We start from the raw sequence: 25,978 nt of genomic DNA, 5'->3' as shown, positions 1-25,978 counted from the left end.
TCATCAAGGCTGGAAGAGACCTTCAAGATCATCTAGTCCAGCTGTCAAAGAGAGACAGGTAGAGTGATATTTGATATCCAGTGATTGAGTCTTCATGGCATGGCTAAATCATTGTTTCACCAACTTGATTTTGCACGAGCACGCTATCCAGAAACGCAAACCTTTTCCCCCTGTGGTCTAATAAAGCTGACATTATTTACCTAGACTAAGGCATAAACTCGATAATGTAAATTGCCATACCTCTATAACAATTTTAACAAATACTTTATGCAAAATACTGAACACTGCAGAGATTAAAAATTCTCACATTCATACAGTCAAAATTAGGTAAAGCTCAGAAAACAATAGAAACATTTAACAAAACTTTACACATTCTATATGCAAGATTAAGAAACTATCTTATTTTGAGGTAAAAAAGATTAAACGTTAAAAGTAATTTAAAAAAACAAGCTGCTAGTGGAGGTAACTTATCTACTAAAAGTTTTCTGTTTGATCTTAGAATTGCATAAATCATACTATTTGATAAAATGGTTGTGGACATATTTTAGCCTGTTCAAAAGCAGTTGTGAAGACTGAAACTCTTGCAAGAAAAAAATACTGTTTTCTTTAAATATATTTTTTTTTCTTAAAAAGAAACATCTACCTGTAGATATAGCAGAACATAAAAGAAGAGAGAATGTTTGATAGCTTATATTGAGTTGGACAGGATTCTGGATAATGGCAATTGAAATTCTAACACCTCTTCAATGGATGATGTTATTCCTAAAAAGCATCTTATAATGATAGTTATTTTTAAATATGTCACCCTCAGATAATCCTTCTCTGTAGTCTTTGGGAAACATTATCTGGAGATAATTCAATGTACTGTTGTATTCCTAAGTCCATTATCAATATTAATGACATGCCCAAAGTTGCCATATTTAGTCTCTATTACAAGCTTAGACTGACGGTGACTAAGAGCAAAGTTTAACATTCAGCCTTAAGAGTATTCTAACATTTGGAATGTCTTGGGAATTTATTTCAAGGTAATTTAAGCTGCAATTAAGATGTTAACTGAAGAATCTTGTAGATGTATGAAATGACAGATGAAGTAACTCCTGCTAGCTGATGATGTGCACACCTTTCCAAGGAAACCTTTCTGAGGAAGGTTTAAAAAATATTATGGAAAAAAAATAGAAAAAAGCCCAGAAATTAGATGGGATGGGAGGGACTTAGTGATCTTGTCCAACTTTACATCAAGAATAATGTTCACAAGAAGAAGTAATGCTGGATGCAGCAAATTTTCTGTTTTGACAGAGTGGAAGAGTCTTGGGGAGTCTAGACAAAACAGGTTACCTCTTGCCTGGAGAGACACCTGATCTTTAAATCTAAATTAAAACTCCATTTTTTATTTCTTTGAAGTGTGTCATTTCTAATCTGGCATCAAAATTCCTGACCTTATCTTTCATTAAGTAAAGAGTCTCTTAATTATTAGGTTTTCATGATGCTAAGGATGAGACAAGCATGGAACGCTACTTCCATGGAAGGAGCGAAAGGAAGGACTAAGCAGGCATTGCTGAGAAACTACATACCAGGGTGAGTTCATGGAATTAAGGGTGTCAGAGTAACTCCTGCTATGCTGCAAACACTTGCATTAGGACAGGGGCTGACTTTACTGTGCAGTGCTCATTAAAAAGTGTTTTTAGCAAGTTTATACTTGCCAGCACTTCCTCTACAGGGAGCAAATGACTGTGAAATATACACGGACTTTGAGCAAATCCTAAAGCTCTACAGCTGAAATGTTTTCTTCCAAGAAATGAGTTTCAGTGGCGTTTTCGTCAAGAAGAGTTTCTCAGGCCTAAAGTAGTATCTGCTGTGGGGACTAAAGGAAGAAAACAGAAGTTCTAACCCTCTTGTGAAGCCAAGCATGCAGAGGGGATGTTGTGCAGGCTGTTGCAAAAACGAGGTTGAAATCACTTTGTTTAACCATTCAAGGCATTTTATTCGATAGGAGTTTCTGGCATCACAAGTGGTGGCCTTAGCCACAGTGTAGAATCTCTTGATTTTGTTCTTCAGCAAATCAAAACTAAACTTCAAAATCTTGAAATTACATGTGAAGTTGTGAATGAGCCTGTAATGGACACATTATCCAAAACCATGACAGTGCTCTTTATTTGTATAGTTAAATACCTGCTTGAAAGAAGATTCAATGACAGGCTTGTACTGCCAATGTGTTCCCATTGTTTTCACAACTGAATCCAGTGCACATTCTTATAATTATTTTCTACATCAGTTCAGCTATTTACAAAATCTATACTCCTGATAGGTAAGTTACTGTGTAAACTTATGAACTTGCTGCATGGCATTTTTATTCCATTAAAGCCAGCTACAGTGTCTAAGCTACCAAGAAGAAAAGCTACCCTTAATTAAAACATAGACAAGAAGTGGTGAAGAAGAAGCAGAAAGCATGTCATGCACAAAGACATCTTTGTTACTGAATGTTTTATGTGAAAGAAAATCACCTTGCAGAGTATTTCCATCTCTGATTGCATTTTCTTTAATGAGAAAAGGCAACAGAGATCACTGTAGCTTGTGAATCTGGATAAAACAGTCAGTGGGCTCAGAAAGTGCCTGTAGCTTTGCTTACATCTACACACAAGGGGTATTGTTTCAGACTGACTTTCATGTATTGTCTGTAAAATTAACAGAAACAAAAAAGTGATAATGGTTCATTAAAGTTTAAAATATGCTTAATAAAATCTTCCCCCAAAAGACACATGAGAAAGAATAAGTTATATGCAAGGTGTTATATTGCCAGAATGCCATTATTTTGAATTATTTATTTGTTTTCTTTGGGGTGAAATAGATGTAGCTGTGGTGTTTTAAGAGCTGAGATAGCTTTGTTTGCTTGTGATTTGCACTTTAGTAGGGTTTTGCACTCGACCTAAAACAGGAGATCATTATTTGAATTGAAAGCTCGTTCAAAGCTAGCTGTGAATTACCCATTTCTGCACCGTGATTCAAGGCTGATAAAGAGTTCTACTGTTTATCATGCAAAGTGGTTCCATGGTTCAAATTCACCAGTTTAGACAGAATACCACAATAATCTGAATTGAACAAAATATGAAACATCTTTTCCACTCTATCATCTCTGATTCACAATAGAATGATCAGCTTCTATTCTTCCTATTGATGAATGATGCCTGTTTCAGTGTTCCAGCATGCAATTGCAGGTGGTTTTTTTCTGTGTTACCTGGTAGGCTTGGGAAAAACTTTGTAGAAGGTACAAAACAACCTCTTTAATGCACTTTATGCTCATTCTGAAGATTAACATTTACTGCACTGTCTGCTCTAAAGTAACAACATTAAGCTTCTGATGTACTGTGACAACTTCATGTAACATCAATTGAATTCACTTCATTGTTTCCTTGTATTATTTTATCTGTCTGTGCTTCTCTGTTGTCTCTTGATCTTTACTGCAATTGCAACTCATTTGAGATAGTAATTGTTCTATACTTTATGTATTCAGGCAGTATCCAGCATTATGGGACACGGGGACCATTACTAAAGTCTTGAGTTTCTGTGGTGTGGTACCAGTGACTATAATAGACGACTGGAATTTTTATCTGTGGTTGCAAATTAGTCATGTCTTCCAGTCTTTCATGTGACACCCAGTCCAATTTTTTGGCTGCAGTGGTCTGTGGTTTGTAATTTTTTTTGTTTGGTTTGGTTTTTTGCTTGTTTGTTTTGTTTTTAATAATCTTTGGGACAGAAGTTGTAATAGTCTTTTGAGTAATAAGATTCCTGCATTTCGGTTTCTTCCCAGTTTCAGAAATGTTTTATATATCACTTTCCAAAATGGCTGGAAATTTTGGAATTATACTTTGAGTAATTTTCTATTCTTTTTGTAGATTAAAGTAATTATTATATCCATGTATGTCCTGTCCTAATAAGAAAATTTAACATAGTCACAAATAGGTCTTTGGCCCTGTACAAAAGAGGAAGCAGACTAACAGAGCTACAATGGAACAAATTAGTTTGCTACCCCTGATTCTGGAGTAGCTTTCCATGCAGACATTATTCTTAAATGAAAGTTACTTTTACTCCAGAATAATTATTCTGCTCACAAAGCAGCACCGGCTCTGAGACAAAGCTGAGACTTCTAACACTTTGTAAGTTTATCTCTGAATTCCTGCTGTGCAGATGGCACAGTGGGCTGGCGAGCAGCAGGACTGGGAAACAGTAGAGGAGTTGGCAGGTTGGTGAAGAAGATAACAGGTGGCTTGTGAAGTGGAAGCAAGGTCTTTATTGTAGGCCACCCTTGTCTCAGGCAGAATTAAGCTTTGAATTCATCGGGGGGAGGTAGCCTCACATGAAAGCATATCCAACCTATTGGATCACATACTGGAGACTTGAAAGGTAGTTTAGGAAGTAAACGAAAAGAATAGTGAACTTTTGGATGGCCCTAGTTAAAAATGGGAAATCTAGAGGTAGGAATGGCTGTTTGAAGGGTAACTACACACTGGATGTTGATGGACCAGCAAAAATAGAGGACTGTGGAAGAAATATATATATGAGGTCTTCAGCTAGATGGGTTTGTCGCTTTTTTTTTCTCTCTCTCTCAGCAACCTTATCAGAGTACAGATTGCTGTAACAGCCAATTAAATTCCTTTTGCAAGCAGGAGGCAGGAGACTGAACTCAATTGGCAAGTGGCTCATCATAGTGTGAAGCAGGAACAGCTCATTCCAAATTAAGCACATGCTTCACTGCACTGTTTTATATGGAAGAGTCTGAGAAGATAAAGCCATTTGACTCCTTTGTTACAGCAGAGTATCAAATGGCCTGGTGAGTGCAAATTGTAAAGAACCTATGTGTGTATTTCTCAAGTCCTACTTTTCAGAGGTCAATGGTATGATTTTCCTTATTTTTAAAAGGGAACATACTTCAAGCTATGTGGTCAACTTATTTTAAGAAAGTAAGGCACAATTTACTTAAGAAAGAATACTTAATGCTTAAGAAAGTATGGTAAAAAATAGCTTTTACTTAGCTGTATGGGTGGCAATATGCTGATCTTATGGGTGGCATATGCTGATCGAAGGTTTATCTTCTCAAACTGTTTGTTTTTGAAGTGAACAATACTTGTATGTGTTTGAAACTTGATTCATGAATATCAAAGATATTCTGAGATCTTGTCATGGCACGTGCTGATCACTTGCATAGTAGGATTTGTTTCTATTGTCAGCTCATAGTCAGAATCACTGATATGCACAGCTGAAGGATCTATGAGTGCCTCAACAATATCTTCGTAGCAATTGGGAAATTTCATGTTAATTACCAAGATACTGAATAACTCTCTAAGTTACTTCATGTGTCTATTTTGCCCTGAATTCATACATTTAAACCCAGAGCTGTGCAAAAGTCCCTTACTGTAGTGTTGGATCTTGCCCGGAAAATAATTTTTGGTGAGTGACTCTTAAAGTTTTATGCAGATCCTATGCCTACTGCACCTCTATGTCCACTTTTTTCTCATTTTTTTTTCCCCTCAGAAAGCTGGTGTTAACATCCAGACTGCATTAAAATAAGTAGGCACATCTCAATTGCTCAAGAAGCCTAATTTCATCTTCATATTAAATTATGGTTGGTGACTTTATTAGGCATTGTCTTGGCTTTGGAGCACATGAACTAAAATGTAGATTGCCTTTCAGCATGTATAGTTGTGGATGACAGGGTTTCCAAATAGAATTGATAGAGTTGATAAAATTATAGGCTTTAGTCACTCTACTTCTGGGAGGAGCAACTTTAGGACCCAAATCCCTAGATCACAACCAAAAGTGAGGACCAAAGTACAGCTGTAGTATAAAAGCCAACCAAACTGGACAAGACTACTCAGTGGTGACACAGAAATTATGAAATAAATGGACAAAAAACTATACACCTATAAAATGAGGTACTAAATAGGACTATTCTTGAGCATCTGCATACATTTTAGCTCTCCCACCATCTAACAGTTAATTGCACTTGTGGCTGATGATCCTAAAATATACAAGATTGTGGAGAGCCAGGTCTTCTGTTTGCAATAGCAATTGTTTGAATTGCATTATCAGCTTTGCAGAAGAATTTTTTTTTTCAACAGTTGAGTAACACTGCTGGAAATCTGCAATACATGTCAGGGGACTGACTTGCAGCCTTTAAAACCTGCATTCTTTGCTTAAAAAATCATAATCAACATCTCAGTGAGTAAACTTGCTAAATAGGATGCTTGAAAGAGTGGTTTAGTTGTACTTAATGCATTGCCTACATTAGTCTAACATCCGAAAATGTTTGGTGGAGAGAATCACTCTACAGACGTACACCTGAATGAGCTCTGAATTTGGTGTTTTCACACAGGCAGGATCTTGGAATCCTTGTGTTTATTTGTATGAAATTGCTAACCAGAAGAAGTAGAGAACACAGTAAGAGGTTTGGTAAGGAAAGGAAAAGAATTTAGATCTGAACAGAAAACATCTCCACATGTAAGGCAAGTAGCAGTGTGGGGAGAGGCCACAGTCAGAAGTTAGTGACAAAAGCCAAGTACATCAGGTCAGAAGAAGAATCTGTGGGTGGGAGCTGGGCTAAGTACCTGGGAGTCCACAGAGGACAGTTGGGTCTAATGTGGTAGATAACAGGCAGGGCTAGTGTACAGCTGAATCTGAGACTCTGATTTGAGTAAATGAGATTAGGGAGCAGGATTTGAAGCATGAGGTATCAAAAAGTATGTGAAAGCAAACAACCATTAGGACTCACTTTTTCATGAAATGGATAGAAGCAAATCTCCTGTCAGGCATGCAGTCCTTCCTTCAGGCAATTGAATACGTCAGGTTCTTCCTGAGACCAGCTGTAGTGCTGATAATCTAATTGGAATTTAGTAAGAATATCAAAGTAGCTGTCTCCTGATCAGGAGAGAGTCCTTACTACATTCGTAGTACACCCATGTCTTAGATACCGTGCGTCAGTCATGCTGTCCTGAAAAGAAAAGAAATCCGGAAGGTAGTATATAGGATTGCCAGAAGTGCTGGGATAGTTTCTGTCATAAACCAGACTAAATAAGCTGGGAATCATCAGGTGGGGAAACATTTAATTATTATGGATATCATTTACCATTTTGCCATCCATTGATTCAGTATCATGGAGCCTTGGCAACAGAGGTAATCAATCAGGAACAAAATCTTGAAAGGAGGGGAAAGGCTAAGAAGGAATAATGTCTGTGGTTTTTCTAGCTCAAGAACTAGAAGGTTCTGATGAAATCATCAGGTAGCAAATTTAGAGCAAAAGTAGAAAAATCTTTTTCATTTAATGTGTAATTGAATTGTGGATCTGGCAGCCACAGGTGTTGCAGAGTCTGGAGATAGAAAAGGGATCTAAAAGAGGTTAGGCAATTTGATGTCTCATTGGTTGTTCAGTGGCCATTAAAAATAAGGGTGCAGATGCTGCCAGTAGCTCAGTCACTAAACTGCTGATAATCAGAAGTGTATAATGGAGACAAATCACCCTTGAAAGTGCCATGTTTCTTATGGCTGCCTATACTCCTTTGCTGGCCATTGTCAGGAAAAGCAGATTGGGATCAGTGGTACTTTGGTGTGATAACAGATATGCATTCTTTGACATGCTTTGTTTATCACTGTATTTCAGGAACACAGGAATTAAAATGGCAAGAACAAGCTTCAACTATATACTGGGTGGGTTTTTTTCCTTCTAATCTTTTTCTTTTTATAGATGGCATATCCTTTTTAAGAGGTAGCCAGATCAAAAATACATCACAGCAAAAGTCAAACACCCTAATCTATAAAATTATAGCAAATGTTTGCGAGTTTTGTGCTTCTGTAATTCATTAAAGGAAAACACTGTTAGAATTATTTTCTTGTAGGACAGTGAGAAGTCATTGAGAAGATGGAAAATGGAAAGCAGTATTTTCCCTTTTTGAACCTGTATATTCAGCCTTAAAGCATTGCTAGGTTCATCCCTAACATTTGCAGTTACTGCTTAGGTTGGATTTATTTCTTTGAACTTTTTAGTCTTCCTCAGTAAAGCTCTAAGTCCTATCTAGATCAGGAACATTTTAAAACTATGCAGAGAGTTTTTGAAATATATGGCAGTTATGAGCTCTCTTAGATTTTACTTATATAACTCACTAGATCTTCCTTCTGTCTTTCTAAATTACAGTAGACTTCCAAGCCAATAAAAGGAAAAGCATTCCATCAAGTGCTGAGTCAAAAAGGAGGAATATGAGGTGCAGGTGAAACTGATGTAATTATTTTCAAACTTATTTTTCAGTCTTTTTCTTTCAGAAATTAATATTGAAAACTAACAAAGAAAATAGAAAGCATAACTAAGGTCTTAGTCATACATTTACACTATTTCCAAGTAGAATCCATAGATTCTCAATGTCATTGAGTTCTCAAATCTCAGAAAGACAATTCTGGCTTCTTCTGTGTGATGAGGGAAATCTGTTTGTTTGATGTGTATATTAACCTCCCGTTAATAACATTGTCGCTTTAGGAAACTAGGCAAATTTTTGTATCAGGCCTTGAGACCAACTAAATGGGGGCTGTTGAGGCTGAGGATGGTCTCCCCAGCTGGAAGCAAAAGCTGTTGCTGTGCCTGTCCTTATGACTTGTCTTTTTGCCTCCATTTTGTTTTACTGTTGCATTTTTATCTTCTGTGTACATCCCGAGTGAATAATTTGGGATGCATCTTTAAGCGGTATTTCATCACCTTATTAATTTATGTCTGCATGAATTATAATTAGCTGGTCATCAAAATTCTACTCAGCCATACATTGATTATGTATATGCATATCTTCAGATTTTATTTGTAAAGTGATAATTTCTGGATTGAGAACATACTGACACTTATGAGTAATCACTGGGCTTCAGTTCAGCACTCCATCTGTATTCAGCAAAACACTTAAGCATATGCTTAATTTTAACTTTAGCTCAGGTAAGCATGAGATTGCCTCCATCCAAAGTCAGCATAGCTTTTTAAGTATGTGCCTAACTTTTAACATATCCTTAAATCCTACTAAAGCTAAAATCAAACACATCCTTAAGTGTCTTCATGAATATGGATAACTACTGAATGAGGTCTGATGAAATGAACTCTGTTGGCCATTAAACAACAAGAAATGCCCAGCCATGATTTCATTGATGTCCTACAGGCAGGGAAGATATAACAGAGAAATAAAACAATTTTTTTGTGTCTTGAAATTCTGAAAGCTAAACTGTGTACTGTTGAAGATAAAGTATTTTGTAAACTGTGGGGGGTCTTTCTAACCCTTGAAAGGACTGTATCCATAGGGAGTTTAGACTTCATTCCCAGTGTTCATTAATTCAGAATGTTCAATAAAATTGTTTCATTCTTTAAACGAGACATTTCAAACAACTTTATCTAAACCTAATTAAAATTACGAATTACAAGGAGAGTGCAGCCAGTCACAGAAACTTACAAAAGAAAGTGAGTATACAGGTGGTAAGGATGTTATAGCATGTTTTCTATGATGTCGTTTTATTTTCACTGCTGATGTGTTTGATTCACATCACCATTCTTCATTTCAGTCCATTTTCACTTTTACTGCTTCAACCTCTACAGTCTTTCTGCACTATTTATGTGAAAAGCTCTTTGCATTTTTTATTTCAGATCCTCTCCTATTGCAGTTCATGAAGTCTTTCAACAGTAGGCTGTTAATCCTTTGCAGATTAATATGATTTCAGTGATAATCCTTTCATTTGTTGAATTTTTAAGACACATAATCATTAAAGAAAGTGCTTGACAGATTTTCCATTAAAGCAGTTCAAAGCAGGTGGTATGTCTTTAATGTATGTCGGTAGCACTTTATGTTGCTCATTTATAAAATTAAATTTGCAGATGAAGCGAATAAGTCTAGGGTTAGTTATTGGTCTTTTCCCTTTGGTATTACAGTTCAAATCCAGTTAAGAAAAAAATATTCAGGGGTTTGCAGGCAAACCAGGGTGAGAATATCTGTTTGAATGCTCTTTTCGAACTCCATTGCTGCTTTTCATTTGGAGTGAGGATCAGCTTGGGTTCCGTCCTGAGACCGTAAAGTATTAATTTAAGTATATGTAGTAAGAAACAAAGTATAATTTAAATGTGAGCTTTGCCTTCAGGTAGAATGTAGGGCATAAATGGTTTACAGAAGTTATTCCAGTTCTTTGTACAAGGCTAAATCTTACCTTCATTGAAGTTAAACTTATGACTGAAATACTCTTCCCCAGATGAAGCTGAAGTCCGTAATTATCCCCTGATACTGGCACACATAAAACTCTTGATATTAGGGATTTTGGTTTACTGTTGATTCCCAGCTCACCATCCATGACTGTCTTTTTCATCCAATTCCTTTAACCTCTTTTTTTGTCTTCTTTTTCCTCTGATATTTCCTATATTGATTTATTTCTGATTTTCCTGTTCTTTTATGCATGCTGATGAAACAATAGAGAGGAAGAGAAGGCGCAGGTATTAAAATATAGTGATGCTGAATTCTCTTGTAAGCCACATTTTAGCTAAGCTCTCAAAAGTGATTCTTCAAAGCTAATAGACAAACAGCAAAAATGCTTTTTACCTAGAGATCTGAAAAGCATTGAAAGTTCATCAAAACCTCTGTTTAAACGAATAGATAGAAGTTGTGGCTTGTCATAGTAGGCAGAATTTTTGCTTTTATATACCGAAAACTCATAGACACTTTAGGCAGGAGAGAAAGGAAGCAGACACCACAACGCTTAAAGAAAATCAGGTCCTGAACTTGGCAAACCTTTAGCTGATTTTGTCACATATTTGCAGCTTTAAAATGATTTGGCCTTTGCAACAGCCAAAATAAGTGTCCTTTAATCACTTCCAACCTATTAACAGATGGGCAAACAGCTTTTATAAATGGGGCATACAAAATACTCCAATATCAGCCAAAACTAATTAGTAGCATTATCTGAACTGAAATTTGTAAGTGATGGGATATATATCAATGCAGATAAACTGGTAGAAATTCCTTTTCAAATATCGTGCTTGGTACTTGTTCTGCTCTGGTATATTCTAAACACTTATTAAATAAAACCCATTTTTTCTGTTTAGCTATATTCTTCCGTAAATTTTCCTGTAAAAGTTACCATTAGAGATAGTGTAACTGAGAGAAATTACACTGAGGTAGTTTAGAATACATTTTTGTGGCATACAAGAGAAAAAGCAGTGTAACTGAACACAACCATAAAATTAATTAATCTTTAAGAACAGCATAAAATACTGATATAAGACATTATTTATACAGCAGTGCCAGAGCATATTAAATATATCTTTGCACAGCGCTATTAATCAGAATATGTAAATTGCATGAAATTAAATTGTGATATTATAAAAAAAATTACCCCATGTATAATTCAATAGGAAGAGCCATTCAATGCATTCCCATCAGATCTGCATCATGAATTTGATTTTACAAAGACATCTGTAGTGCAGACAGCTGCTGTACCTAAGTGAGGAGTTGATTGTACACTTGATCTTTCAAACAGCCACTTGTCCATATCTTTCACATACTTCTTTTTATCATGGATCTACAAAAGAATGTAGTGGTTACAAATTCAGAACTGCTCTGAAATACGTTTTCATTTAAAAAAATAATAATTAAATGTGTTGATTTTAGGAAGACTTTCTCTCCTTCTACCCGAGTGCCCCGCCTTCTTCAAATAATCTACCTCTATCTCAGCTTTTTTTTTTTGATTTGAGGATCTTGTTTGAAAAGTCAAACTTTATGTAGAATCTGAAATAAATCTGAAAATAATGTTCTGGAAACATTTCAAACTTTTCTTCCTGTAAGATAACACGGTAAGACCTGCCCTCCCACCTTTGATAGACTTTTTCTCCAAATTTGGAAAAAAAATAATCTCTAGGAATACTGTGTGTGCTCTATATACCCATGTAGATAGTCAGTCAGGTAGTTCCCTTCCTGTCCATCTGACATAATGTTGTTCCTTGGTCTTTGAAGAGAGTGGGTTTGATTAGGCTAGAGATGGAGCCCTTGGATATCCTTATACTGGGTACATTCTAATGTCTCAGAGTAGATACATCACCTGGAACTCACTAGGCTTGTCTACTAGAAAGGTTGTGGTGATGAGTATCCAGTCAGGGTATTCCCTGTGCAACCTATGAAACTGCAATTTCCTCAAAATCCTACAGACAAATTAAAATGTTGCTCTTCTCTAATAGGATATCTGGGGAAAAAGTAAATGCACACTCTCTGCTGGTGTGGAGCTGAATTAAGCTGGTAGAGTGTTCAGTTCCTTGCTCAGTGAAACAGATTAGAGGGTGTATCAGATTAAAAGTGAATGTTGAAATCATGGTCCCATATTGTGAGGTTATATGAAACACCTGGAAGATTTTATAGCCAGTAGAGAGATCAAGATTGATGGAACAGATTTGTCTTTGTGGCATAGAGTAGAGTGATGAATAAGTTCAAATGATGTTTTTTAATTATAAGAAAATGGTCTGATGAGAAATCCTGCAGGCTCTTGGCTACATGAAGAAAGTGCCATAGAACACCAGAAACCAATAATTTTAAAATTCATCATTTAAGTTATTTTGTTTTTAAAAGACTCAATATAATATAACCACAAAAACAAACAAAAAACTAGCAAAAGACAATATTTTGAGAAATACTCAGATCTCAATTTCTCAAGAATTTTATCTGACTAGCACCTTACTTTATGAATACCAAGCATCAAAAACCATTTTTCTCTCAATTGAATGATATTTCCAGCAGATTGGTTTAATCTTGGCACAATCTAGATGTATTAACCAAAATTAAGGCTTTACAACATAGAGCTGCTTATGACCTTAACTATAAAATGACTATTTCTATTCACAATTATACCTTCAGGAGAAAATTCTAAATCTGATTGATGAAAAATCCTCAGCTATGATTTGGTTTACATTTCTGCCAGTTACACTGCTTGAAATGCAAAATCTAACATTTTTGATTATTTATCATATGCATTGTGATCATTTCCTCAGTTGGGACATAGTCAGGTCATCACATGGGAGGACTGTAGAGATGAAACTTCAGAGAGTTCCTTTCTACTCCTCTGTATCAAGATTAAATTGAGAGCTTTCAGGTTTTTAAAATTACTCTTAGCAATTTTACTGAAGCAAATACATGTATAGTCCAGGATATTGAATATCTTGGCTTTTCTGGTATTTCTGCTATCTTGTTTTGACAGGAAAATCTCCAATACAGCATTTCCTGCTGTGTTCTTATGAAAAGGATTGGTTTCAATACATTTCTCTGGTCTCGTAAAATCTGGTTTTATGTGTGTGTGTGTTGAAATTTCCTGGCAACTTTGATGAACACACATTAATAAAATCCATGAAAGTTTGCATTCATATGGAAGAGACACTTAAAGCTTTCCCTGTCTATCAGCTATAGCTCGTATTACCAGTTAAATTGTAGGAGCTGGCAGGTAATTTATTTCTTTAGTCTTACTCAAATTACAGTGTATTTGCACACAAAAATAGGACTTTTTATGTTCTCCGTTTTGTAAAAGAAAAAACAAACCAACAAACCTGTACAGTTAAATAGTAATTCAAAATGTTAACAATTTTGAAAAGAACTTAATCTTTATAGTTTACAAAGCCATGGGCATTGTGCAGATCTACGCAGCTGCAGCAGAACAGTTGGCAAGCAGATTTGGATGCTAATTCTGTAATTGGAGATGGTAAATGACCAACAGTTCCTTTTCAATCTTTTCAAGCTATTCATGTAAATAAAAGGATTCTATGTGATTCTGTAATTATTTTAGGTGCACATTACAATTTGTCTTCTAGAATTTTTATTTATAGTTCAACCATTTGTTCACCAAACTAAAAAATGATTCTGCTGTACGTTAATTTCTAGTGACAAACACCTTGACCTTCAAACCCAGAAGAAAAATATCACTCAGCTGGAAGTCTTTGAAGCCTCTCGAGATAGTAGAAAGCATCCTAGCATTAGAGAAGTACTTAAAGCTGTCATTTGCATTCTAAGATACATGAGAAGGTGGTTCGAACACAGGGCATTAAAGATAGTAAAGATTAACGCAATATCTTGATTGTTTAATCCATTCAGCACTTATATTTTAGTAGTATAAGAATTCTTGATTATTATTATTTTGCTAATAAACAACCCCCCTGCTCAGCTGGTCTGACTGACATGGCTGTTCTGCATCCTCGAGGTTATGGAGAATTCAGCGATAGCGAGTGCTGTGCTGGTACCCCTGTCCATCTCTTGATCTCAAGAAGGCTCTCTATCAGTTTTTAGAAGAGAATGCCCCATGCGATGCTCAATCCCTCTGCCTTCAGAGAGTCTTGGTGTACATGCATATTGTACTGTTAATCCTGGGGCCTGCAGTTTTTCAAGTTGAGAAACAGGATGTAACTAACAATGTTTATTTCACTTTTCTTCTCCCACGTTGTTTTAAGTTGCAATTGCTAAAAAACCCATGTATTCTATAGAATGTAGACCTTGTATTCTACAGGATAATTACTGTCTTTCGTGTATATCCTCTAGTATTGCTAATTGAAATGCCAGTTCCTGAGGAATGACGTACCAGTTCCTGAGAAACTACATGCTGTAATAGGCACTTTTGCCTTCTATCTCAAAGTTTACACCAAGTTAAAAGAGCTTTTGCACGTTGCAGACTGAGTGTTCATGGAGGCTGCATAACTTTGGTTATCATTCATCTAATGATGGCTAAGCCTCCTATCTAAGAAGTACACTGTAAGAAAACTTGTATCTAATTCAAAGAAGGGGGTCAAGTAGGAACTGACTAATTCATTAAACAATCTATTTTATTAGTTTTCCAGAATCCTAAAATAGGGTAATCAAAATCAGGTCATATTATTTGGTAAACATCAGCCTTTAGAAATATTATTTTGCTTTATACACTGGAGGAGAGGGAGCTGTTGCTGCTAATATAATTAATGATGAGGTGAGCCAGACTTTTGTGATATCTACTTTGGACTGTAGAAAACAAATACATATTTTTCTTCCCACAACATATGTTTAATAAAAAAAAGGAATTGAACACAGATTTTCTCATCCTGCCAAATTTCATGGTTCCAATTTTCCTCTTCTGAGGTACAGAACCTTGTCTTTCCTCCAAGACTGATTATGGGCAGATAGCATTTCATATTGTTCCTGATCAACTTCTGAAACTTGGGATGAAATGTACTATCAGTACTATGGAGTAATTGTTTTTATGTATGTGTTCATCTGTTTGTACGAGTTTACATGAATGGAATTTGTTCTTGCTTTCTTTTAAGATTTTCTTGTACGATGCACACCTCTTACTTCCACCTTCTCATCTGTTTCTTTAGTCACCCTTCACTTGTTTCTTACAGTAGTGAAAGTGAAACATCTGTAATTACAGTCTACAAGTCATGGACCATCCCTACCAGCAGCTGAAAGGTATTACTCTAACATAACCTGCATTAGGTGTCAAACTGGTGTTTTGGATCTCTCTCCACCAATTTGGTATTTCGAATTAGAGCAGTGGATAGACAAGAAAAAATGTGAGTCGTCCTATTTTTTAATAGAATTGTCTTTTATTTTAATTTCAGTACTCTGTTTAATCTTAATTAATATTCCGTGTCTGCAACACAATTATTTTAAAGTGCTTTTTGTGTGCAAGGATGATTTCATGCCTCCATATGCACAGCTGCATTCCTTAGGTGTCGTAGTAGCCCTATAGATCTGTAAGGTTTAGCCTGAATAAAAAGTTTCTCTTGGTCACTTGATGAGTTTATGTAAATAAATTCAACTTATTTAAATAATATTTTGAAATATTAATATTTTAATTTTTATTTTATAAATAAATAACAAATAAATAAATACGTTAAATAAATCAGTATCTAGATGAGCTTATTTAAATATCTTTTATCATTAAATATTTTATCTCTTTTAAGCTGCTGTTTGTGATCACGTCAGTGTATTTTGGTTCTTAGTCTGTAACTTTGTTAGCTGTGAAATGATGGGCAGTGTCACAAACTGTCAGAAAGGAGGATTTGTAATGACATATTAGGTGAGAAAGTGCAAAACTGAGTGTCATCACAATTTTCTTAACAGTTTATCCTTTTCATCATTCTAGCCAAGATTTTTTTCCCAGTATTATTGCCATTGTATGTTGGGAGGATTTTGTGGAAAATGAATAGCACTTGATGAGATGAATGGACATCTCCCATAATGAAATAATAACTTGTGTGTCTACAGAGCCTCTTTAAAGAAGATTTCTCTGCAATTTTTTTTGAGCTATCCGTGTATTGTCTATTTAATTCGTGGAACTACTTTTTATGCCCGCACTTGTTTCCCCTGTTTCCTTATCAGTTTGGTAGCTCACTGTAAAGTCAAGCAAGTGTGGTAGAGAAGATAGATGCTGTTGTTCAGCTGTATGATAGGAAAGTCACTAACCAGCAAGGCTCAGGAGAAGCATAAATGACAATATGAAGAAGGCACAGAGACAAGGGCTGCTTCTTCTGGTACATAAGCAGAGAAGTATTGAAAGAAGAGGAAACAGTTGACTAATACCAAAACTGCCTGTCTTTAGCTCCAAATGCTCTGCTCACTCCCCTCTTCAATCTTCTGGATGTTTTTGTTTGTGTAGACCGTACCACCCCAAGGATTTTATGAAGATATTAAGGAAAATAAAAAGCAGTTTAGACTGAAAAGTTTAGTCTGAATTTCCTTTTTGTCTGATCCATTGCCCTTCAAATTCCTCTTCCAGAATAAGAGGTGGTCATTTCATCACAGAATATGTTTAAGATTAGTTGAGTGTGTACACTAGAAAATAGCTTCCCTCCTGGGAAAAAGCTGAGAAAAAGAGAATAGGTAAGAATTTTTAACCATGCATCTAAACACAATACTGCAAATTGGACTTAGGTGACCATTTTCATACCTAAGAGTTAGAAATGTATTGACTTTTTTTTTACCCTTCTCCTTTAAGTATATATTTCAGAGAAATAAGAATGTACTACCCACTAAATAAGACGTTGCAGCCCAATGTATTGTCTTTTTTTTTTTTTTCTGTTTTTTGATTCATGGCCTTCAAAGACTAGAGTACAAACAAGGTAGATGCTGTTTTTCTGAAATGTTAAAGTGACATTAATTTTCTCTGCTTTGAAGACAGAAAGAGACATGTTATAGATGTTCAGGCACAACACGGAGTGTAATATGATCTATTGGTGTTAACCCTTACAGGAAGTCTGATGGCTTTGTTAATTAGTAGTGTATGAGCTAGACTACTAACCTCTGTCTCTCAGGGAGAAAGATTTGCAAAATCACACCAAATCAGCAAAAATCTGTATATTACCTGAAATACTCTGTGGACATGAAAGTATAGGAGACTGTGAAGTTTTTTGTATTTATTTGGTACTTTTCCTTTCCTGAGCAGTACCAAATAAATCACACAACATCTATCTCTGAGTTACTCTTCTTGATTGAAACTATATTATATACTATATTTAATTGACTGTTAGCCTACTGCTGTGATTTCTCCCTTTTTTTTTTTTTTAACTGTGGCAAGGCATCTATGGGCATTTGAATTACAATAATACTGGGGAAAATTTCTTCCACTCTGAGTTTTCCCCTTGCCTTTTACCTCAGGGGGAGTGGTTTAATATACTGATTTAGGTTGAGTGTATCTGCCAGGTAAAAAAGAGTACTAACTGCTATAATTTTTCACCTCCCTCAACCTCTTTCTACCAGACAAGTTCTGCTGACCATCACTTTTTCCTGTTGAGAAATTCTAATAGAGGAAAGAGATGTTTCTCAGTGTAGCTGTTCTCCTTTTCATTCAGCAAGGATGATGCATGACCTTCCCTTCAGTGCAAGAGTAAGTCAGCAGCAAACTGCACCATATAACCTCTGCATAGGCCTATGTTTCCATACAAAGTGTGTCAAGCATACTAACTCGGCTTTGAAAAAAATAGTGCTAAAAAAGAAGAAAATATTTCTGAAGAAAACATTTCTGAAAAAAACCTTCAGTGCCCAGTACTTTATTGTAAAGATATATATGAAAAAACTTCTCTTTTTCAGTTTATGAAACAATGTTTTCCCAGAGAGAAGTTGACAAAAAGATGGAGAGAAATGATCTGTTTTAATTTTTGAGATAGTGTGGATAGTAGGATACAGCAAGTCTTCCAGTAGGTTTGTTCAGGTACATGGTCACTTATAATGGCTTTACAATGGTAAAAAATTTCAGCTGCAGGTTCTGCAGGATTTGGGCTTTTTGCTTGTTTGATTTTTTTACTATTCTTAAAAGCATAGTCAGGACAAAACTTATCTGATACTGATGATCTTTTTCAAAATGGAGCATTTTATCATTATACTTGAAATAAAGTCCATTTTTCTGCAATTCCACTGTGTCTAAAAATGCTGGGATATAATTCCACACTATTTTTAAATATATTTAAGAGGATGTAGAGCAATTTTGTGGCAGGTTTGCATTTGCAGATGTCTCCAGGCAAAACATTAACCCCTTTCTAAATTCAGTGGTGTTTACCTTCCAACATCCTTAAACGACTCAGTGCAGAGAACTTTTAGAAATATTAATAGATGAAAATATTCTTAGAAGACTGTAAATAAAATAAGACCTCACAAGGCAAGAATTAGGGTATCCTGAACTGTAAATTGGAGGGAGATCATTTGTTTAAAAATCAAAATAAAACTGTAACTAATCAAGCCCTTCAAACACATCTAGAGCCTCATCTTCCTTCTGGCTTTTGTTTTTCCCAGGGAAGTCAGTGGAAGAGCCTGCAATGATCCTCTCAATGTAGAGCAGCAGCAGCAGCTCCTGTGTGACTTACAGAGAGAGAGCCTTTTTGGGAACCTCACAAGTTGAGGTGGGAGATGCCACTTGCAGTTTCTCCTCTAGCACACTTTAATAGCTCACTTTTAATTTATAGTGACATATGTAGGTGCTGTGAACAAAGCTGGTCTAAACATGAGTTGTCCTAAGTTTGCAAGCTATCACAACTGGGGGATTCTTGTGAACTTCTTTGGAGGTTATGGTTAATTTTATGTATCAGCACTTCCAAAGACTGCTTTTAAAGACCAGCTTTATTTAGTGAGAGAAACCTACATCTAGTTGGCACTTTTGACTTGTTGATGACCTACATGTGGTTTCTTTTTATCATAATTTTTTGCATGCCTTTCCAAGCTTTCTTTCCAAGCTGCATCTTTGAGTGTCTGACCACACATTGTACTTGCACATTATCTGCTTTCCAGTGTTGGCTTCCAGTAAATGCAATCAGTTTTTCATGGAAAATCATGTATTACATGTCATTTAGGTCACATTCCTAAGACAGTGTGAATAAGACCAGGTATTTTTAGTCATTTGCTCAGTCCCCATCACTATGGTAACAGGAAATTTTGTGACTGGGAGACAGATTTCTGTCTTATATCCTAGATTTGGGAGACTATTGCTACTTTTCCCTGTGTTCAGGAAAGGTTCATGCTTCCCAAATCATTATTCAATTTATTTAGAGTCTCTTAGCTGTGAAGTGCTATCAAGACTTGTTTGGCCATTTGAGGCAGTGTGTAGGCTTCTTATGCATTTTGATTTTAAAACTCTCCTAAATTGTTAACATGTAAATGATGAATAATTGCTAAAACATGGAGATGTGCCTGTGTCTAAAGGGCACCCATAAAATGATTTCCAACATGGAAGCATTTTGAATAAATTCCACTTATCTGCAAAGTGCCCTCTCTTTCTCAATATTATAATATAGATGTCATTATTTCTGAAGATGAATTATTAACAGAGTAAAACCTTGCTAAATTGCTCGGGAGAGACACTGCAACTGATTGAATGTTTGGAATTCCTGACTACTGATTTGATGAAACCACCTTCTGTGCCAGTGCAAAGCACCCCATAGCATCAGTCTGCTTATTCAGGAATGGAAAGATAAGGGGGAAGGGGAGGTCTATGTGTCGAGGCAGAATGGTGGAGAGATCTACTGATAGTTACTACACTGAACTTTTTTGGGTGAACATTGCATCCTGCATGGCCCTGTGACTAATCTATGGAAGGTTAAAACAGGGCCCCTGGCCATGTGGCTATTTGGTCTGAGCACAGGTAAAAAAAAACATAATCAGATCTCTTGAAAATTTTTCCATCTCATTTTACTCTTACTGTTTTTGTTGGTGGCTTTTTTTTAATTGAATCTAAACATTGCTGAGAAAACAGGGCCCGTGAAAATAGCTGTCCAGATGCTAAATGTCCTGTTACTTTTCCATTTCCAGTAATGAATGAGTACTGTCTTTGGCTAACAATAATTTAGGCAGGAAAATGCTGAAGACTTTTAATTATACATGTTATCTTGTGAGTTTTAATTACATCAGTACCATTCATAACTACAAATCTGATTTTTATAGAACCTGCTTATTTGATATAAAGGTTAGACAATGAAGACAGTAAAATTATTAGAAAAAAACCAAGAATATATGTAGCAAAACACAAATATTCAGCATTAAATAAAAAAGATCTTACTGTCAAAATAAGAAAGAAGACTCTCTGTGGCAAAATAACAGTGAAATGTGCATTAGAAATATTAGGTGAGATAGGAGAAAAAAGCTGAATAAAAGAAAGTCTACTAGACATGTTGTTTTGAGTCTCTGTGTTTGTATAAGCAAAGCCAGTAGAATAATTTGACCAAACAAGACTGTAGTCATGACACTGTCAGGAATTAAAAAGACAGTGGTACCAAGAGTGGACTCATGAGTGCTGAATGGAGGCTTATACAGACAAACATGTTTGTGTTTTCCTTTAGAAATCTGCTTTTTGACTCCTGGGAAACCAAGGGAGCTTCCTTTATGTCAAATGAACTTAACCACAGGTGATTCTTCAGATGTGTTTGTACATACCTTGTTCTTCACAGCGTGAGGAAAAGTCAGTGTCTGTGTTACCAGATAACACAGTGCTTGCTGAGAAGTTAGGAACTGACTAGAAATAATTGAATGGCTTTCTATCAGTGGTGGGGTTTAGCTGCTGTCTTAATGAAAAAGCCAATTAAAATTAAGGTCATAGTGCAGTGATTTTTAGATTTCATACAGCAGTAATGATGCTATTTCATCATATTTCAAACCAATTTGTGCTGCTACTTCATTCTGCTATTGAAAACCAGAATGCCATGCACTATGCAGTCAGGAGAATGCCTCAGCGAAACACTGCTGTACTTTGTTTGAATAAAATAAGAAAAATAAAGCTAATGAACAGATCAATTTTGGCCATATGCTTTGAAGTAGCTATTGAAATTACAGCTAATTGTTATGAAAAATATTTCTTTAAATATTTTTTTTGGAAAGCAGTATTGTAGCCTGTTTTTAAATATACCTTTTATTTCTCTGGTTGACTCATTGTGCTGCTTGTTCTATTCAGGTAAACATTTATATCGAGTTTAGAGGAACTATGCATGTGTGTAGGTTAGGTATTGGGACTGCAGTTATTTTGCTTCTATATTTCCTGAAAAGTCCAGCCATATTATCTTGTTATTTAATTCTACAGTCACTGAAATTACTACTATTAATGCTGGTTGAGGCTGGATCAGGTAAATAGTTGTGAGCTAATCCTGTTTATATGTTGTTAAGGCAAACCGTTCACGGTTGCAGCATCCTGATAACTGGAGTATTTTCAAGTAAAATAAACACAGTAAGGATTTTCTCTGCAGTTGGACCTTTTTAGTTGCCTCTGATAAGATCCATACTTTTCCATCTTTGCACTTTTGATCTTGATAACTAGTCCTGTATTTGTACAAAATATCCAATGTTTAGGCTAAGAATATGAAATATCACATGTTCTACTTGAATTTGAATAATTTCCTGTAAGCAATCTTAATTTATATCAGCCTTTTCCTCTTGTTGATTGTTCTGCATTTGCAGGGAGGTAGTAAACCATTTCTTCATTTAACCACAGAAGTGTCCAGATTTTTCATATACTTAAATTTTCATGTATATTAGTGGAAGGTAAGGTTTATATAGTCGTTTTTAGTTTGCAGACTGATCCGGCTTGATTTGAAACAACAAATGAGAGTGTAAAACAGTGAAGTCTAAGAGACCTGTTGAAGCAATGTATCCTCATTAAAGTCAGTGCCCATTTGCTTTCAAGCTGCAGACAGACAGGGGAGATGCAGAAGGTCCCCAGCATAGGTGTTAGCATGAAGCTAACAGAGGATATTGGAGCCGTCCCACACTGCCCTTGTCACAACCTGTGGTTCAGAGCTTGACTCATGCTGAACCTTCATCAGTTTTCAGTCCCACTGGGCTGTTCCATGATAACTGGTGCCCGTTAGTGGGACTTTTGGAAAGTTCTCGTGGTTTTAGAGGTTCAGCTCAGAAGTGTCACTCACTCTCTGACTGAAGCTTTCCCCAATGCACCTTGCAGTTATTTTCTCTCTGAATTCTTCCTTACTGTGGTTCAAATTTGTAACTATGCATAAATTGTTAAATAAACAACACCTAACAGTAATTTCAATGGCAGTCATGCCAGAAAAGCCTTATTTGTAGAGCTGGACCCCTCTGTGTTGAGTACCCTGCATGTTCCGAAGAAAAATAAGCTTCCTGCATCACTGATGGGAAATTACCTCCTTAGCTGTTTATTTTTCATTAAACAAAATCTTAAAGGACAAGCAACAGGAAGCTGTGAATACTGCAGTAGGAACAAAGGTGTAATAGCTCTCCTACATCTGGCAGAGCACAATACTCAGGAGTTTCTTTCCTTGTGCTGTTGTTTAATAACGTTCTCCACACCTCTGCAGTAATGAACCCTGGGGCAGATGAAGGTTATCCTGATGACCATTTAAGCCAAATATAACATCAAGAAATTTAAATTCCACTGTGTGAGAACTCTACAAGAGAGCTAGTGATAATGAATAGATGCATTAATAGAATGTCTTAATAGAGCCATTGTAAAGCTTCGCATTTCCTACATAATGGTTGCTGGATCAAGGCTAACTGCAAATCTATCTAATGATTCCTTCAGGTCTTTAGGGCTGTGGGTCATTCACTATCAACTGCAGCAAAAGGAAATAAAATATGTAGAGTATACCCTTCTCCTTGACTGCTGATTCTCTCCCGGAAGAATTACAGATTAATATGAGTTTAAAAGGTTAAAGAATTCCCATAACATCTGGAGTGTTTGTCAACAAGGATCCCTGCTGAATCCAAAAGCTATCTAATCAATGTTTGTTCTAACCTTCCACATATATACAAACAAAGCCTGTGTTTCTCTGTGTTTCTCACAAACAAAAACCTATGTTTCTCTTTTTGTCATTTCCTTCTTAAAAGAAAGGTAAAAATTTGTGTTTAAGAACTTAATTTGCTTGATTGTTTTGCTCTTAGTGTATGATCACTATGCTGGGTGGGTGGCACATAGAACCGGAAAATGCAGTTTGGGTTACCCACCCAGCCCAAAGTACCCTGGGCCAGCCACCAACCTTGTTTTCAACATGGTTAAAAAATTATTTCTTTTTGACAATAGTAATAGTCCAAGATTATTATTAAGATGTTTTGATAATAAAGTTGAGATCTAAACAAAACAAATGTCTACTAAGTTGATAAAGAGAGTTTTTGCAGGTCTGTTCATATTTTACATCACATTTAGAATTATTCTAAAAATCTACTTTGGAACAACAGTACAACAATCTGAAAAGTAAATTTTCTCCTTAAAATTCTCCTTTGCTACAATGTCTACAGAATAGTTGACAACAGTTGAACTAGTAGTGTGCTGACACTGCTGCCTGTCATCCAGACTGATGCTGTCTTATTTTTATTCTCTTGTCCTTTCTCTTCCTCTTATACCTAAGCTATAAAATCTTGGATTGGCTTTTTGTTCCAACTGTGTTAGAATCTGGCACTGAGGGTCTTGTTCTGTGCCTGGGGCTGCTGAGCACTATCCTAATACTAATAGATTGTACAAATAATGATGCATTGTCAAATCTGCTTTAAAGAAAGTTGGGGAATAATTAAATTTAAATGATGGAACTTCTCTACACACATCTTCTATCACAGAGAATCCAGTGGCAGGTTATGAGTGGGAAGCACAGCAGGCTTGTGCTCCTTACCCATCAGTGTATGGCCAGAGGTGGAACAAAGAGCAGTGTGCTTCTGGGGTCATCTGAGTGATTACCAGGCAGAAAGGATCTTCCTTGGACCAGCATTTTTCATTGTAAGGGCTTTTTTCAAATCTGTGGGGTGTAATCGCTTGACTGAAGCTTAGGATGATTTTTTTTTTCTCCTCTCTCTAATGACACCACTTAGGATCACTGAAATTGAGGGGATTGTTCAGATTTCTCATCTTCTCTCTTAGCAATTTGTCCTGTCACAGGCCCAGAAGGAGATTTCTTATTGCAGCCTTTTAGTATTTGAAGGAGACCTACGAGAAAGATGAGGACAAATTTTTTACAGGACCTGTTGTGATAGGACGAGGAGTAATGGTTTTAAACTGTAACAGGGTTGATTTAGATTAGATATAAGGAAGAAGGTTTTTTTACAATGAGAGTGGTAAAACCCTGGCACATGTTGCCCAGAGAGATGGTGAATGCCCCATCCATGGAAATGTTCAAGGTCAGGTTGGATAGGGCATTAAACGACCTGATTGAGTTGAACATGTCCCTGATCATTGCAAGGGAGTTGGACTAGATGATCTTTAAAGGTCCTGTCCAACCCAAACCATTCCACAGTTCTATGATTCTATGATCAATCATACCACATCCCTTTCCACCTAGCAGTTTGTGTTTTCATTATTGTCACTACAGGAAATTTATATTTTTATATAAGTATTAATGTCTCAGTTTGCCAGTATATTTCATGCAATATTAACAAATGCAATTCATTCCCTTCACACAATAACACACATTTTAACAGCTTTTTAGAAGTGTAAGTAAATTAACATCTGCGCCACACTGAAATGGTTAACAAATAGCCATAATGCTGCTTTGTCTATTTTGCATTTGCAATCTTTTTGTCAAAGAGATTTTCCAAATCACAAACTGCTACAAGTAAGAAGTTCGTATTTCATTATTATGGACAAACATGAAAGTATTGTAGCAGTGTGCATCCACTGGTTTGTCTCCAATTTGTCCTCATTTGTCTCTGGCCTCAGGTTTTCTCTGTAAAGTAGCTAGATCATATTCACCTGTTGAAATCTCTGACCTGTGGCAGTGTTAATCTCTGTGTGTTAGTATACACATGAAGTAAAAAAAAATGAAGTGCTTTCCATTAAGAGAACTCTACAGGTTCACTTGTGTCTTAATTGGCTTTTTAAACTCTTTTTCAGGTAGATTTTGACTTTAGTTCCTTAATTGGATGCACTGCTCTTGAAGGCCCTCCAATGCTGATAGAGAATGTTCATCCCTCCTATACTTGAGTGGCAGCGTGTCTGTTAAAACATGCTCTGTCTGCAATTGTGCTTTCAGCTGCCATTCTGATGGTTGTTCTCTATAGCACAAGCCTTTACTGCTGCCTAGACATTCTCCCTCATTTTTCAGCATTTGACTGTTTCTTTCCAAGTTTACTACTTTGCACTTGTCTTTATTGAATTTTATCTTATTGACTTTGGGCCATTTCTCCAATTTATCAAGATAATTTTGAGTTTGACTGCTCTCCTGTAAAGTGCTTGTAACTGCTTCCAGCATGGTGTCACCTACAGGCTTTATAAGTGACTTCTCCATTCCATTATCTTAGTAGTCATTAGTGAAAATATTGAATAGAACCGGACTTGGGACAGACCTCTCTGAGACCTCACTTTATATTTCATCTCAGTTTTGACAGGAAAGTATTTATTCCCCCTTTCAGTAGGATATTTTGATCTCTAATAAGAAAAAATGAATCAGCAGAAAATATGATCTTAAAGATTAGGTAGCTATTAAGAGATTCACAAATTCTAGTGCAGAATAGCAGTATGTGGGAGAGAAATTAAATGTTCACCATTTATTGCT

General features: G+C 36.1%; 1 protein-coding gene across 1 annotated transcript in view; it reads left to right on the top strand.

Annotated features, from left to right (window-relative positions):
* IQCM (IQ motif containing M) overlaps positions 1-25,978 on the top strand; it is a 71,609-nt gene that overhangs the window by 17,998 nt on the left and 27,633 nt on the right. The window contains 5 exon segments of the mRNA XM_064653483.1: positions 10,709-10,763; positions 13,908-14,088; positions 15,421-15,562; positions 18,081-18,138; positions 18,780-18,880. Coding sequence (XP_064509553.1) covers positions 10,709-10,763; positions 13,908-14,088; positions 15,421-15,562; positions 18,081-18,138; positions 18,780-18,880 — 537 coding nt within the window.

This window comes from Pseudopipra pipra, chromosome 4 (genome assembly GCF_036250125.1).
Source record: "Pseudopipra pipra isolate bDixPip1 chromosome 4, bDixPip1.hap1, whole genome shotgun sequence".
NCBI lineage: Eukaryota > Metazoa > Chordata > Aves > Passeriformes > Pipridae > Pseudopipra > Pseudopipra pipra.
This window is presented reverse-complemented; position numbering and strand designations above follow the sequence as displayed.